The sequence below is a fragment of the Pleurodeles waltl genome, chromosome 9 (assembly GCF_031143425.1).
Source record: "Pleurodeles waltl isolate 20211129_DDA chromosome 9, aPleWal1.hap1.20221129, whole genome shotgun sequence".
NCBI classification, from domain to species: Eukaryota; Metazoa; Chordata; class Amphibia; order Caudata; family Salamandridae; genus Pleurodeles; species Pleurodeles waltl.
Window position 1 is genome coordinate 456,723,014 of NC_090448.1, and position 14,677 is coordinate 456,737,690.

The 14,677-nt window shown below is 42.2% G+C and overlaps 1 protein-coding gene across 1 annotated transcript in view; it reads right to left on the minus strand.

Annotated features, from left to right (window-relative positions):
* Nucleotides 1-14,677, minus strand: part of TDRD9 (tudor domain containing 9) — a 2,107,755-nt gene that overhangs the window by 878,099 nt on the left and 1,214,979 nt on the right. The window contains exon 20 of the mRNA XM_069207577.1: nt 11,115-11,168. Within this exon, the coding sequence (XP_069063678.1) occupies nt 11,115-11,168 (54 nt within the window). The remainder of the gene's footprint in view (nt 1-11,114; nt 11,169-14,677) is intronic.

Consider the following 14,677-nt stretch of genomic DNA (forward strand, 5'->3'; position numbering starts at 1 on the left):
CTACATCAGAAATCAGGAAAAACATGGGGGCTAATCATGTTAAAAAAGGTGTATTCCTACACATATCAAGAGGAAAAAAGTGCCCTCTTTGTGTGAGGCATACCAAGGATTCCGTTTTCTAGGCTCTCTTTACTTGTGTATCACAATCAATGGACTTATTTAAAGAGTATTAATCACAGCCTTGGTGATACCTCTTTAAGCACCAAGCTTTATTCACACCATTCCTCACATGCATTTCCTCAAGATCCCTTCCTCATTTTTCTCTTGTGGAACAATTTAGCGACATTAATCATCATAGTTCTGGAGACCTGCAAGTTTTTTTTTAACCTACTGTTCTGTCATACTGATGGACATTTCCAAAACCTATATGGTGCAGCTCCTATTCTGCTATAAGGTCAGCATATGGGTTCACTTCCCCTTAGGTCCAGAAAATCACCTAGTTTTGCATGCTGATTAGGTCCTACCTTGTTTTGTAAATATTATTTTTACTGATTTTACTATTCAAAAACTAATGACAAACGCAAACTGTAACAAGCTGGATCTCTATATGGTGCATTAAAAAGAAGGAGACTCCAGTGGATTCCCAGATGGATTGCAGAGGCAATAAATGACACACACACACTCAAAGAATAAATCCAAGACCAATTTAGAAAAATAACTTATTTTTATATATACCATGAAATCATGAACTTTGTTACAAGGTAAGCATGTTTTAAGCATTCATACATTTCAAGTGCAAAATGGACAAAGTGCAGTTTTTGAGTTCTTGAATGTTAACCTATGGGAGGAAAACAAAGTCAGCAAACAGGTACTTCACGACGACTTATGAGACCAACCTCAGAGACTTAAGATAAGTATTGGACAAGGATCAGTACCACACCAACAGATCACTCCAGGAAGCACTGGGGCAGCCGGGTGGAGGGGGGTGTAGTACGGCATTGGGTGCCCAATGTATTTCAATGGGGATTTGTCTTAGAGTAAACAGGCTGCAGGCTCTGGTTAGGAAGCCGGTCGAGGGAAAACCAACAGGTTGGTAATAAAGTGGGGTGCTTGGGACGTAGGTGTACCTTTGGTCCTCTTCTCCAAGGCCCAGCGACGACAGATGCAGGGGTGTCCTTTGGCGCCGGGTGTCTGTGTCCAGGAGCACTCATGGTTGTGAGGTCCTGTGATTTGAGGCTGCAGGCATCATTGTGGAGTGTAGGAGGGGTAAAAACACACTGGACTGGAGCTCAGGAGAGGTGGTGGACATCGATGACACCAGGGACCTACTTCAGACTGAGCTGCGGGCGACGGGAGCAGTGGCTGCTTTAGGTGCTAGGTTTCTCTCACCACAGAGACTGCGGGAAAGGAGGCCTACGTGCAGAGGTTTGAAGGAGACTTTGGAGAGTACAGGAGGGGTGAAACCACGATGGACTAGCCCTCTGGGGACCTGGGGAATCTTGTTGGCACCGGAGATCCACTGCTACTCGGGTCGGTGACGGCAGGTGCAGTGGTGACTTCAGGTGTCTGGTCTTTGCAGTTTTGGAGGCTGTAGACTCCTTTCTTTAGTGTTGGTTAAGGAGCAGGTCCACTGTTCACAGAAGACTTGAATCTTTGTCGAAGGCAAGCAGTCTACCTGGGTTTCTGGAAGTTCAGCTGAAGGATAAGTTGTCTTTAGGTGCAGAGTACATTGAGAGGTGCAGACAGCCCAGTGGGGTTGGTACCAGGTCAGCAAGTTCACTTCTGCGGGTGCAACTCTTCTTTGTCCCCTAGTCTTCTTAGGTCATAAGGTCCTAGTTTATTGGTTTCACTTGTGCCATCTAAACACTCAATTTAGGTGCACTACAAGGAGTTACAGTGAAGCCAGGACTGGGGGTTAGTCAACTCTGCCATTTGGATACCTGGGTCGCATTACAATGGTGGCTAGGCCTTTGAAGCTCCCCACCCCCCTGGAATGCCCACCCTTCCTGGAGGAAGTGTCAATACCCCTGCTCAGTGCAGGCTTTTGTCTTTGGCCTCCGAGAGGGTTGGTTCTCACCTTAGGGGGTCAGAAACGTGTCTAAGGTAGCTGACCCTAGTAGCTGGTAGGTTTAGTGCCCTCTGGGTGCATGTATTTGTCAATCCAACGCTGGCATGAGTGCAGGTTCACCAATACAAGATGTTTGATACCTAACATCCCTATCTTCAGTGAAGCCATCATGTTGCTGGGTAAAGTGTAGGGACCAGAGTCTAACACATGTATTTAAAATGGCTTCCCTGATCACTTACTATGTCTGAGAATCAACAAGACATAGCAGGGGCATATCTGCTAATACAGATATGGCCTCAAATATGATATAGTGCATCCTGACTTAGGGTTGTAAGGCCTGCTAGAGGGGCGACTTGCATATATTGAATGAGGTGTTCAGGGACAGAGCACACAGACTGTGTGCCATGTTGTGCTTTCACTTTTATCCTCACAAAGACACGGAAGCCTGTCATGTGCTTGGTGAGGAGTCCATTAGGGTGGCACAATTTGTGCTGAAGCCCTTAGGGACGCTCTTTAGTACCCCCGGCCCTAGGTACCAGGGGTACCATTTACTAGGGACTAACCGAGGGTGCTAAAGGTTTTGCACATTTGAGAAACGACTGCAATTTTGGGGAAAGAGATCTAGCACTGTGGACCTAGTTAGCAGGAACCCAGTGCAATTTCAGTCGAAATAACATCAGATACCAGTCAAAAGGTGAGGGCTAACCATGTCAAAAAGGATGTTTTCTTACACAAACAATGACGTAACATAATCTTATCTATTTTATATATATATATGTATATTTTTTTTAATCAAAAATTAGCAGTGCACTCCATTAGTGGTGATAATTCTCACGTTTATTTCAAGTTCAAGCTGGAAAAATAAAACGAACGACGCGTTTCGACCGTCTGGTCTTTTTCGAGTTCGAAGAAACTCATTACTCTCGCAGCTTCTATTTATAGAAACGAACAGTGTTTTACAGTGCATTTTGGGACTCGTGGTTCCAAACCACTTAACCCTTCGACAAATATAACAAACAAACAAAAGTAATGTGTGTAAATATTATTACATTTCAAAAAGAGGACATGGGTTGGTGGGAAAGGGAGATAGCGTGGAGTAAAAACAATGAACACTATGCTGAAAAAGCATTACTTTGGGTTCGCTACATAGATCTTTTTATCATTTGGAATGGATCAAGGCAGGAATTTATGGAATATTTTGATATTCTGAATAACAATGAAGTGGGTCTTAAATTCACTTGTGATATAAGTAATACAACGATTAATTTTCTAGACATTACGATTTATATTGAGAATGACAAAATAGAAACCACGGTTTTTCGAAAAGAGACTGCATGCAACAGTATACTACATGGTAGAAGTTTTCACCCCAAATCTCTGATTAACAGTATACCCTTGGGTGAATTCATTAGAATGAGGAGAAATTGCTCCAGTGAAAGAGAGTCATTATTAAAATGTTATCAAACCTATGAGAGGTTCAAAACTCGAGGTTATAATGAGAACATTCTCAAGAAAAATCTCAATTTAATTCAGTCAAAAAAACGAGAAGTCCTCCTGTTTCAAAATAAGGAGAAGACTTCAAAAGAGCCAATAAGAATGATAATGCAGTTTACCAAAAAAGTAATTTTATTAAAAACATTTTATGTAAACATTGGCAAATTATAAAACGAGATCCGGATTTAGGATCCCTAGTGAGCCCTATGCCTTTATTTTCATACAGGAAAGCACCCAGTATAAAGGACATGATTATTAAAAGTCATTTTTGCCTGGAGAAGGAACACACTTGGCTGGGGGAAACCCAAAAGGGGTTCTTTAAATGTAATCATTGTAAAGCTTGTAAAATTGGAAAATCTTTGAAAAAGGTCACATTTCCAAATGGACAAGAGTTGGTAATTAAGCATAAGATCACATGTGACACAAAATTTGTGGTGTATGTAATTGAATGTCATTGTGGCTCCAAGTATATTGGGAGCACAATTTGTGCTTTAAAGAAAAGAATTTTGGAACACATAAGAGCAATCAATCATAAGGATTTCACATATGCCACAGCTAGACACTTACAAACTCACACACAGAATGATTGGAGAACTCTGAGATACTATGGTATTGATCACATTCCTGAGCATGAGAGAGGAGGTGATAGAGTTAAAAAGTTAAGGCGTCTTGAATCAAGATTCATAATACAGATGAAAACTAAGGTCCCTTTTGGGATGAACAATGATGAAGAACTATTTGTTCATTTGTAGTTCTAGCCTTAATTTTAAAAGAATATCTAATGTTAATGTGGAGTTATAAATTCTACCACAATAACATTTGCTCTTATCACCTGTATAACATAAGATAAGATATATTATTTAGAAAATTATTGAATTTGACTCCTTTGGATCTCTCCTCTCTCTTTTTTCTTTATTTTTTCTCTCTTACAATTTAATAGCTATATTAGTATAAGTTACACAGAATTATATCAATGAATTAACCAATTTTGGGGGAAATTTTGCACTACTTTCGGTAGTACGACAATAATGGTTATTTTCAATAAAAATCAAAGAACTTATTTGAGAATTAAATTGATATATTTTCAATAATTTATTTTTGACTACATGCATTTATAATCATTTGTCAACATATGGTGGTACTACAGTCTTTGAATTCAAAACATTGGTGTTTAAATAAATTGACCCATGTCCTCTTTTTGAAATGTAATAATATTTACACACATTACTTTTGTTTGTTTGTTATATTTGTCGAAGGGTTAAGTGGTTTGGAACCACGAGTCCCAACATGCACTGTAAAACACTGTTCGTTTCTATAAATAGAAGCTGCAAGAGTAATGAGTTTCTTCGAACTCGAAAAAGACCAGACGGTCGAAACGCGTCGTTCGTTTTATTTTTCCAGCTTGAACTTGAAATAAACGTGAGAATTATCACCCCTAATGGAGTGCACTGCTAATTTTTGATTAAAAACATTATTTTGGGTTGGCTCGCCTCAGCAGTAGCACCGGTAATTGGAGCGCGGTGCCTTTTCTGAGCCTTTTTGTTTTTCAAATATATATATATATATATATATATATATATATATATATATATATATATATATATATATATATATATATATATATATATATATATATATTACTTTAATAAGTTGATATACTAACCAAAATTCACTGAATGCACAACAGGCATGCAACCAGTGATAGGTAAAAGGAGAAGAGATTAAAAGAAATTAGAATATTTGTTTCGATTTTTAAGTACACCGTTCATCGAAAGTTTTTCAAACTTCTTTATATTTACGTTTCCTAACTCATTTCACGTATATTATAGGTTCATATCCATACCAGAAAAAAACAATGATGTACCAATTACTTAATAAAGGTTTTTGGCCACCGCGATCAATCCAACTTTAGCTACCATGATTTAGTTCAAGAACTGATGGCAATAGGTGAAAAAGTGTGGTCATAGGTGATTTTCTTAATACAACATCTCTGACTAAGTGCACTCTACCTCCAACATCATGCTAGATGTTTATAAGGCCCATGAAACCCAAACTACCATTTTCTTTATTACATACTCAACAGAAAACAAATGTCAATATTTTGAGTTTCATAATTCAGACAGGTGTCCAGTAAGGTCAAAATGCTAATATTTGATTAATACATTTCAGATGAAGATTGAGCTTTACTCCAGCAATCATCTTACAAATCATTGGTCAGCATGTAAAGTCAGGCCCACAGTTGTCTTCCTATTACCAAAGAAACTTTAAAGAGAAGTACAGTTAAAAGTTGATTTCTTACCCTTACATAAAATGAGTGGTAGTATCATGCCAGTAGATATCCAATTGCTTTTAGTGAGTCAGAAAGGGGACAGTTCAGATGGTAGCTCCACTATTTACATGGAACAGGTCTGAATTAGTATCACGTGTAGATCAGAATTTCTGAACTGTTTTAATTAACTGAGTCCAGATTTAGATTTGAAGTGTTCAAAAGTGAGCAGTTACTCATCAGAATTCCTGTAGCTATCCAATATTTCCAAAACAGATATTTGTTTTTCAGTTTTAACCAGGACTTTGTCATAATGATGTATTAGAATACAGACTGTTGGTGCATTTGCTTCACAAAGAACATGCTTCCAAACAATAGAGGTGCATTTAACACTGCGTAACATTTTCTGAGGCTAGGTATTTTTGTAACAATAAAAAGCAAACAACAACAAGTTACATTTTTGAACGGAATGTTTTTCAATATAATACCAGCTGGGCATATTAGTCCTATCTTTCCTAAACAAAAAACGGGTTGTATGATGGAACAACAGATGCAGAATCACGCATGCCTGAACACGCGGTCGGAACAAAGACCACGTTACCACGAATGCCTTTACCATGCATGCCTTTACAACAATTTTTTATTGTAAATGCATGCCTAGTAAAGGCATGAGTGGGAAATGCACGCCACCCCCCACCAGCCCTGAGGCCCAAATGTACCCCAACCCTAATACTAAAACTACCCCGACCCCCTACCCCTGCCCTAAAAAACAAAAGTACATCCAACACCCTCACCCACCCTGAGCCCTACAACCTTCCTCGATCCCCACCCTAAAAACAATTGACCCCCCACCCGCCCCTAAAAACAAAACTACCCCGACACCACCACTCAGCCCCTAAAAACAAAACTAACCTGCCCCCCCCTGCCCATAAAAACAAAACTACCCCGATCCCACACCCCTAAAAACAGAGCTAACCCGACCCCACACCTCCTAAAAACAAAACTTCCCCGACCCCCCACCCACGGCCCTAAAAACAACCAACCCCCACCTCTGCCCCTAAAAAACAAACTACCCAGATTCCCAAACCCTGAGCCCTAAAACATTCCCCCATCCCTCCACCCACCCTATAAACATCCGACCACCACCCGCCCCTAAAAACAAACTACCCCGATACCTCCCACCCACCATGGGCCCTAAAACCTTCCCTGACCCCCCACCCACCCTAAAAACATCCAACCACCACCCTTGCCCCTAAACACAAAACTAACCCGACAACCACGCCCATAAGAACAAAACTACTATGACCCTCCCCCATAAAAACAAAACTACCCCGATCCCTCCACCCCTAAAAAAAATAGCCCAACATCCCCACCCCAAGACCTTAATCCAGCCCAACCCTAAAAACTAAAAACTACCCCCAACCCTGCCCCATCCCCACTTACCTGACTGCACCCTCTTATGATCCACCCTAAAAAAAACACACACAAAAAACAAAAAAAAACATAATCCCTCCACCCCCCAAAAAAAATAAATAGCCCAAACAACCCACCCCAAGCCCTTTATCCACCCCACCCCTAAACAATACCTCACAACCCTGCACGACCTCCCACCCTAAGCCCTACCCCTAAAAAAAAAAAACACTCCCCCAAAAAATAGCCCAAATTCCCCCACCCCCACCCCTAAAAACTACCCCCCAACTGACCGCGTCCTCTCTGCCTTAACCACACATATGCGTAGCTCAGCGCATGGTTAAGGCTGAGAAAAAGCCCTGCGTTGTTCCGGCAAGCGTGCTTACGCTTGCGTGGGAAACATCCGCATTGTTCCCAATGTGTTGTTCCAGAAGTTTCCCCAAAAATTTAGGTTTTTACTATCAGAAATGGTTTTTTGTAACAATGAAAACAAGCCAAAACCCACTTCAGCCTTTTTATTTTCTCTTAATACTTACCATGGACTACAGATTGTTTTCCCTGTTCCAAATAGGAACATAGGAAAAGGTTCTAAATGAAAAATCCTTTACTGTTTGGCTACGTTCTTCAGTCTATCCCCTACAATAGAGTTACTTTTAATTATGTTATCACATCAACTAGGAAGTGCCACTATAGTGGCAGGTGGATTATTGTGGGAAACTGGCACTTTGTTTCAGTACCCCCCCCCCGCAACCCCCCCCCCCCCCAGTGTTTTTGCCTGGCTTCTGAATGCAACTTGGACTGGAGTGCACTGGGTTCCTTCTAACCAGGTTCCCAGTGCCAGTGTTCACTCTCTAAAACATTGTAAGGTAATTGGATACACCTTTAGCTACCACTATAAGTCCCAAGTAAAAGGTACTTATGTACCCAGGGCATGGGGTACTAGGGGTAGGCCCCTGAGGGCAGCAGCACTGATTGTGCCACCCTCTAGGGCCATGCATCCAGATGCACCAAGCCCTGCCATTGCAGTCTGGGTGTCCTGGTGCAAACCTAAAACACAAACTCGACATGGCACACTGCTTGTGTGCCCTGTCCACCATACACTGCATATACTATGGGTAAGACACCCCTCTGGCAGGCCTTCCAGCCCTAAGGCAGGGTGCACCATTATCCTATGTGAGGGCATAGCTGCATGAGCAATATGCCCCCACTGTGTCTTTGCCAAACCTGGGTCATAGTGAGTGAACAGAGCAGCCATTTTTATGTGCTGAACACCGGTCAACACGAATTTCCCAGCTACATGTTGGCTACCGTGAACCCTGGGTTGTTTGGAATCAAACAACTCAGAATGATAAATCCAGTCTGGTTACCTTATATGTGCCCCCTGCGAAAGCTCCATAAAACGCCCACTAAAATCAGTATCTAGTGGGCACCCCTAGATCAGGTAATCAGATTCAAAGGACACAAAGAAGACCAGCACCCAGAAGATCCAATGTAGGAGAAATGTGGACCTGCTGCACAAAGAGGAGGCGCCAAAAAGCACCAGGGGGAGGCCCCAGTTTAGGGACTTCAGTCACACCCCAGACTTCCTGCCAGAGTGCCCCTGTTGTCCTGCAAACAACCCTTGAAGCGACTTATCTCCAGATCCAAAAGGCAACTTTGTGCCCAGCTCCTAGCTCACCAATTCGCTCTGCACCTGGCTGCCCTGTGCCCTGCAAGGAAGAACCTGCTGTGCCATAAGGGTCCCTCACCCCTTACGACCTCGACACTCCAAGGGGACCCCAAGGAACCACCTTTATCCTTACCTGTGCAGTGATTTTCCAAGTGGTCCCCTGCAGTAGACCTGCACCAGCTTTAGAGTCTTTTCATCGCTGCTCTTGCCAGACCTGGGAGCCAACGGAACCTCTCCAGCTGGCACAGTGTGGCCACCGACGACCGCGACCAACCTGCAAAAGAAGAAGTTGGTAACTCAGCCGTACGATTTTATATGTATTTTTAAAGGTGATGTTCCATTGATTCCCATGGTGCGTAATTACGCAGAAAAAGTCTATTTTTATTAAACTTTAAAAATCCATATGTCAAAAAATAATTAACCAATTTTGATCATCTTGGTCTTAATTACATAAAAACCTGAAGTAGTTTTATAAATTGGTCTCAAGTTATTCCTTCGAATGTGTGAGTTGCATAATTGATACTGTGAGTATAACAAATGCTTTGCACTTCTCTAAGATTGGCCTAAATGCTCAACTAAGCTACCTTAAAAATTTGAGCATTAGGTGATCTAGTTTTTACCCCTGTAAACCAACGTGTGGTTGCCCGGACCCCCTGCACAGGGTGCCTAGCTTTGCACAATACATAGAGAGCCAGCCTCCTACAGTCATTCAGCACTCAACCAATAAAGGATATGGCAAAGGCTGATACCCTGAAGTAATCAGTTTTCTAGTCTTTACTCAAATAGAATATTTTATTACTGTTAAGTGGGCGCCTGTTGGTAAGTATGAACGTTTTACATCTCAAGACACCCAAAATACACCGACACCCAGGCCAAGGAAATGCTCTTGTGAAACCCACAAAGAGATAAAGGAAGAAGTCACACTTGATAATGTAGGGGATGTTCTGGAATACGAAATACGTATAACTGTTAAGGAAGAGCCAAAGTCTTAAAAAGAGCCATAATGAAGCAGTTTAAACACTGAAAATGAATGCAATAACATGCAGAAGTACATGTAATCATACTTTTTAATATAAGTAAATGCAGCAGACTGCCACATTTACATGTATTGAGCCTGAATAACTGAAACAGTATTCTGCAAAGGTGGCCTAGGTTAAGAATGTGAAATGTTTCATTTCTGACAAGCTATGTTGTGAAAGCGATGAAAATGTAAAAGAACTTAGTTTCGACCTTCCCATGGGCATACTTTTCATAGAATACAATAAAGTATTAAAAGGTTTTAGTTTAACTCTCCACAATGTTTCTAATCATACATAAACTTAGTTTAGAGAATGAATAAGTAGTTTGTGTTTTAGTGATGTGAACAAGAAGCTGCAGTTAAGAAACTGCAGTTTTCTTAAGAAATGTAAATGTTGAGAACCCACGTGGTAAAGACGTTGATAAAAACAATTCACTTAAACAAATGTCTGTGGACTATTGTTTCCCCAGAGAGAAGATGACTAAATGTTTCAGTTCCCATTAGGATACTAAAAGCTGACTGAAGGAAAAGGAAGAAACATGTTGCAAACGCTTAAATTATCTTGTTTATATTAGTGAGATTTCTTAGAACAGGGACACACAGACACTGACTCATTCATTTTCCTGTCGAATCTATGCTGCCCCGAGACTTACAGAGTTTCATCAATCTCTCTTTATGGAAAGTTCTGCTTTGACTGACAACTAATACTTGACTTTGAAGGTTTACAATTTAACCTCTCTTTCTGGAGCTCTTTATGGGTTAATGCATTAATTCCTATATTGAATGTTTATTTTGGTTTATTAACCAATGATCGAAATTCATGACATCATGTGTTGATTTCAATAAAGATGAAGAAATAAAAGACTGCTAAAGATTTTGGACTCACGCCAACTCATTATTGACAGAAATTAATAATTGAAATTGTGATGATTATTAATAAATGTACAGCTCCTGGTTAATCTCATGTTACGTCAAAGGTCCATCCACCTGAGATGAGGCGATTCCCCTAATGACTTGGTAAGTCTTACCTCATAAACCAATATTTAAATGAGATGCCCACTCCAGCAGCCAACATGCTCATAATTAAGATCCTTAGACCACCTAGATGGTCAGAACTGTAAACAAACTATTTCCTTAACAGTCATAAATACCCAAGTATTTAAACGTAGACAAGCGGAAATATGCATGAAATGACTTAAACAGTTCTGCAGATTAAATATTAGCATTAAAAGTAAGCCCTTGAACGTACCTCTCGTATTCTCTTTATCTGAAAGTAGTTTGCTCTTCCCCACTCCAATTCATCCTAATAAGGTAAGGAACAAATGGATGAGAAAAAAGTATATCACTTCAAATTAATCACTCAAAATGCACACAAATGATGGAAAACTGTAAGATTTTCCAAAATATAATCTTCAAAGCACAAAGGGAAAAGGTACATACCTTTGGTAATTCATTATCTAGTAGAGACTATATCTAGTTGCAGACTCCTTACCTTTGAATTTCCTAGGTGCCAGACTGGATCCAGAAACGTTTGCGTGAGCAGTACCCCAGTCCGCTGTCGGATGGCTTTGATCAGTTCCGCGTGGCAGAGGTGGAAGTGACATCACAGTCACCTTTATAGGCACCACCCAGGCGTGTGGGTGTCCGTTACTTTTCAAGACTTTGCAATCCAGGAGCGCAGTCATGAAGTGATCTGATGAATGTGTGTCCAAAATAGTGCCCTGAAAGGGATCAACTTGAACCCTAGAATTCTGCCCACAGGGCAGAGAAGCATGCATGGGTGTAAGGAATCAGCAGCTAGATACATTCTCTACCAGATAATGCATTACTGAAAATAAGTAACTTGTTCATATGATAGACTTCTACCTGCAGATTCCTTACCTTTGAATAGATACCCAAGCCATACCATCCTGGCGGTGGGCTGCAGACAAATTTACCTACACTAAAAGGTTCTGCAGGACCCAACTGGCAAAATGCCCGTCTCTGAAAACCTGACTGTCCAGGCAGTAGTGTTTGGCAAATGTGTGCAGAGAACCCCATGTTGCAGTCTGGCAGATGTCCAGGACTGGAACTCCGCGAGCTAACACTGTGGTTGCAGCTTATCATCTGGGCCCTTAAATCGTCAGGAGACTGCTTTTTTAACCAAGGCACAGCAGATTTTAATACACAGAACAACCCAGTGGGAAATTGATCATTTCTGTACTGCCTAACCTTTTTCAGCTGGTACATAACCCACAAAGAGTTTGTTGTCACCTGGAACTCTCTTGTGCGGTGAACGCTCTTTTTGGGATCAGACGATGGAGTCACTGCTCTTCTTTAGAAGGACGTGGAGGAGCATAAAAGGTGGGCAGGGTGACAGACTGTCCCAAATAAAATGAGGTCACCACTTTTGGGAGGAAAGAGGCCCGGGTGCAAAGCACCACCCTGTCCAGGAACAAAGTAAGATAAGGAGGCCTGGATGATAAAGCTAGCAGCTCACTCACCCTTAGGGCAGATGTTATCATCACTATAAAGGCTGTGTTGATGGTGAGCACCCAGAGGAGTCAACTGTGCAGTGGCTCAAAGGGAGCAAACATAAGGTACCAGAGAAGCAGGCTCAGGTCCCACTGAGGCATGTTAAAGGGCAAAGAGGGAAACATATGTACAAGCCCTTTCAGGAACGTATGTACAATAGGGGACTTAAATAAAAAGGGTTAGTCAGACAGCCTCAGGAAGGCAGACAGAGCAAACAGATAAACCTTGAGAGCCCAGAGCAGAGCCTTGCTGGGCAGGGGTAAGAGTGAAGAGAAGAATATCAGAAAGAGGGGCAGAAACAAGGTTGATAGACTTCTGTACAATATTTTCCAATTTTTTGCCAAAGGCAGGTGTGTACTGTTTTGGTGAAAGGGACACCTAACCTTCAAGATAACTTTACAGGCTCCTCGAGGAAGGTCAAAAGCTATCGACTGTCGCTGATCAATCTCCACACAAGGAGGTGGAGAGCTGACAGGTTCAAGTGGAGGACCCGCCCCAGCTGTTGAGACAGAAGATCCTCCAGAAGAGGCAGCCTGATGGGAGGATAGATGCTCATTTTCAGAAGCTTGAGAAACCAGACTCTTCATGCCCAGTCCAGAGCCACAAGGATAACTTGGGCCTGGTCGTTCATGATCTTCTTTAGAACTCTGGGCAGAAGTGGTATGGGTGGAAAGGGGTACATGAGGCCTGAGTTCCACTCAAGACGAAAAGTGTCTCAAAGTGATTACCGCTTTGGAAACTCCAATGTGCAATACTGCTGACATTGTGTGCTTGCTTCAGAGGCAAACAAATCTAACCAAGGCTCTACCCACTGCTGCTGAAAGAGACTTTGCACCACCTCTGGATGGATTTGTCACTTGTGATCCGCTAGGCATCGATGGCTGAGTTTGTCTGCCTTGGCATTCAGAGAACCTGCCAGGTGTTGAACCACCAGGTTATGTCCCACCAGGTTATGTCCTGCTGTTCCAGCCATGTCCAGAAACGAAGGGCCTCTTGACAAAGTGACCATGATGTAATTCCCGGCGCCAACGACGACACGCGGAAGCAAACAAAGCCACCCGATGTCGCACAGGGGTACTGCTCAAGCAAAAGTTTCCTGATCCAGTCTGTCACCTGGAAAATTTAAAGGTAAGGAATCTGCAGCTAGAAGTCTCTATCAGCTATATCAAAAGAATATTTAATGCCAAGATTACCCAATCCTCATTTTTTTAAGTGGGTAAAATATCATGAATTCACAACATTTCTTGTCATTTCACCTTGGCAAAACTATTCATATTTGCCTACTAGACACTAGTGCAAGACAAAGTCTTGCAGGAATAGTAAAAAGGCACCTTGAGGCCTTTTTCAGTTCTCTGCCATTGTTTTTGCAAGTTTTGGGGCCTCTGTTTTTTTCCTATTGTTCCCAACTTTTTGCTAATTTTTGTGCCTTCCTATGTTTCTACCACTTTTATGCCTCTTGCACTGTCTGTGCCTCAATGTTCCTGCTCTTTTTCTCCCCCAGCTCTCAATACCTTCTTTCCTGCACTCCTGCTTGCCTGCTCTCTAGCTTCCCACACCCTGTATCCTTCACACACCACCTCCTGCACTCCGCATCTATCTTCTTAGGACCTACTTAACGGCCTAGATCGCACCCAGCACCAGAACCCTGCTCCGTCCCTGACCAACCGCTACCTTATCAAGTTAATCTGCTTGTCAAAACCTCAGCTGTCCCTTGCCACACAGCTGCAGCACCGCACCCAATATAAGGAGAGCTAATTCATGCACCTCCTGCAAGTTGCCATGCATTCTCCTGCACCCCACACTACTACACCAACAGTACCACAACTCACCCACAATCACAAACCAAATACCCACATACCAACCACCACCAATACATCATGCCCCTCTCCCATGCAAGTGCCTCAACACCAATTGCTTCAGCAACTTCATAGCACCTCTCCTCATGGACTCCAGCCCCGCAATCCTCTGAGTTTTTCTGCTCCATCAATAATATCACAGTTGACAAGCCAACCCTCATAGCCTGGACAGACACACAATCATCTGGTTCAACAGACCATTCCCCAACCACCACAGGCCTACCTCCACAGAACTAGCCAGCTATACCTGGAAAAACACCACAGACAAGGACTGGGACTGTGCCCTCTCTTCACACTGGCCCTAGCACACCAACATCTTACCAGAAACCATCAAAAACCTCAACAGGTGAATCGATGAATGTGCCCAAACCCTGGCTCTTCTCAAATGCAATTAAAGAGTTAGAACCCAACCATAAGCTAGCTGGTACAACAGTTGGTATAC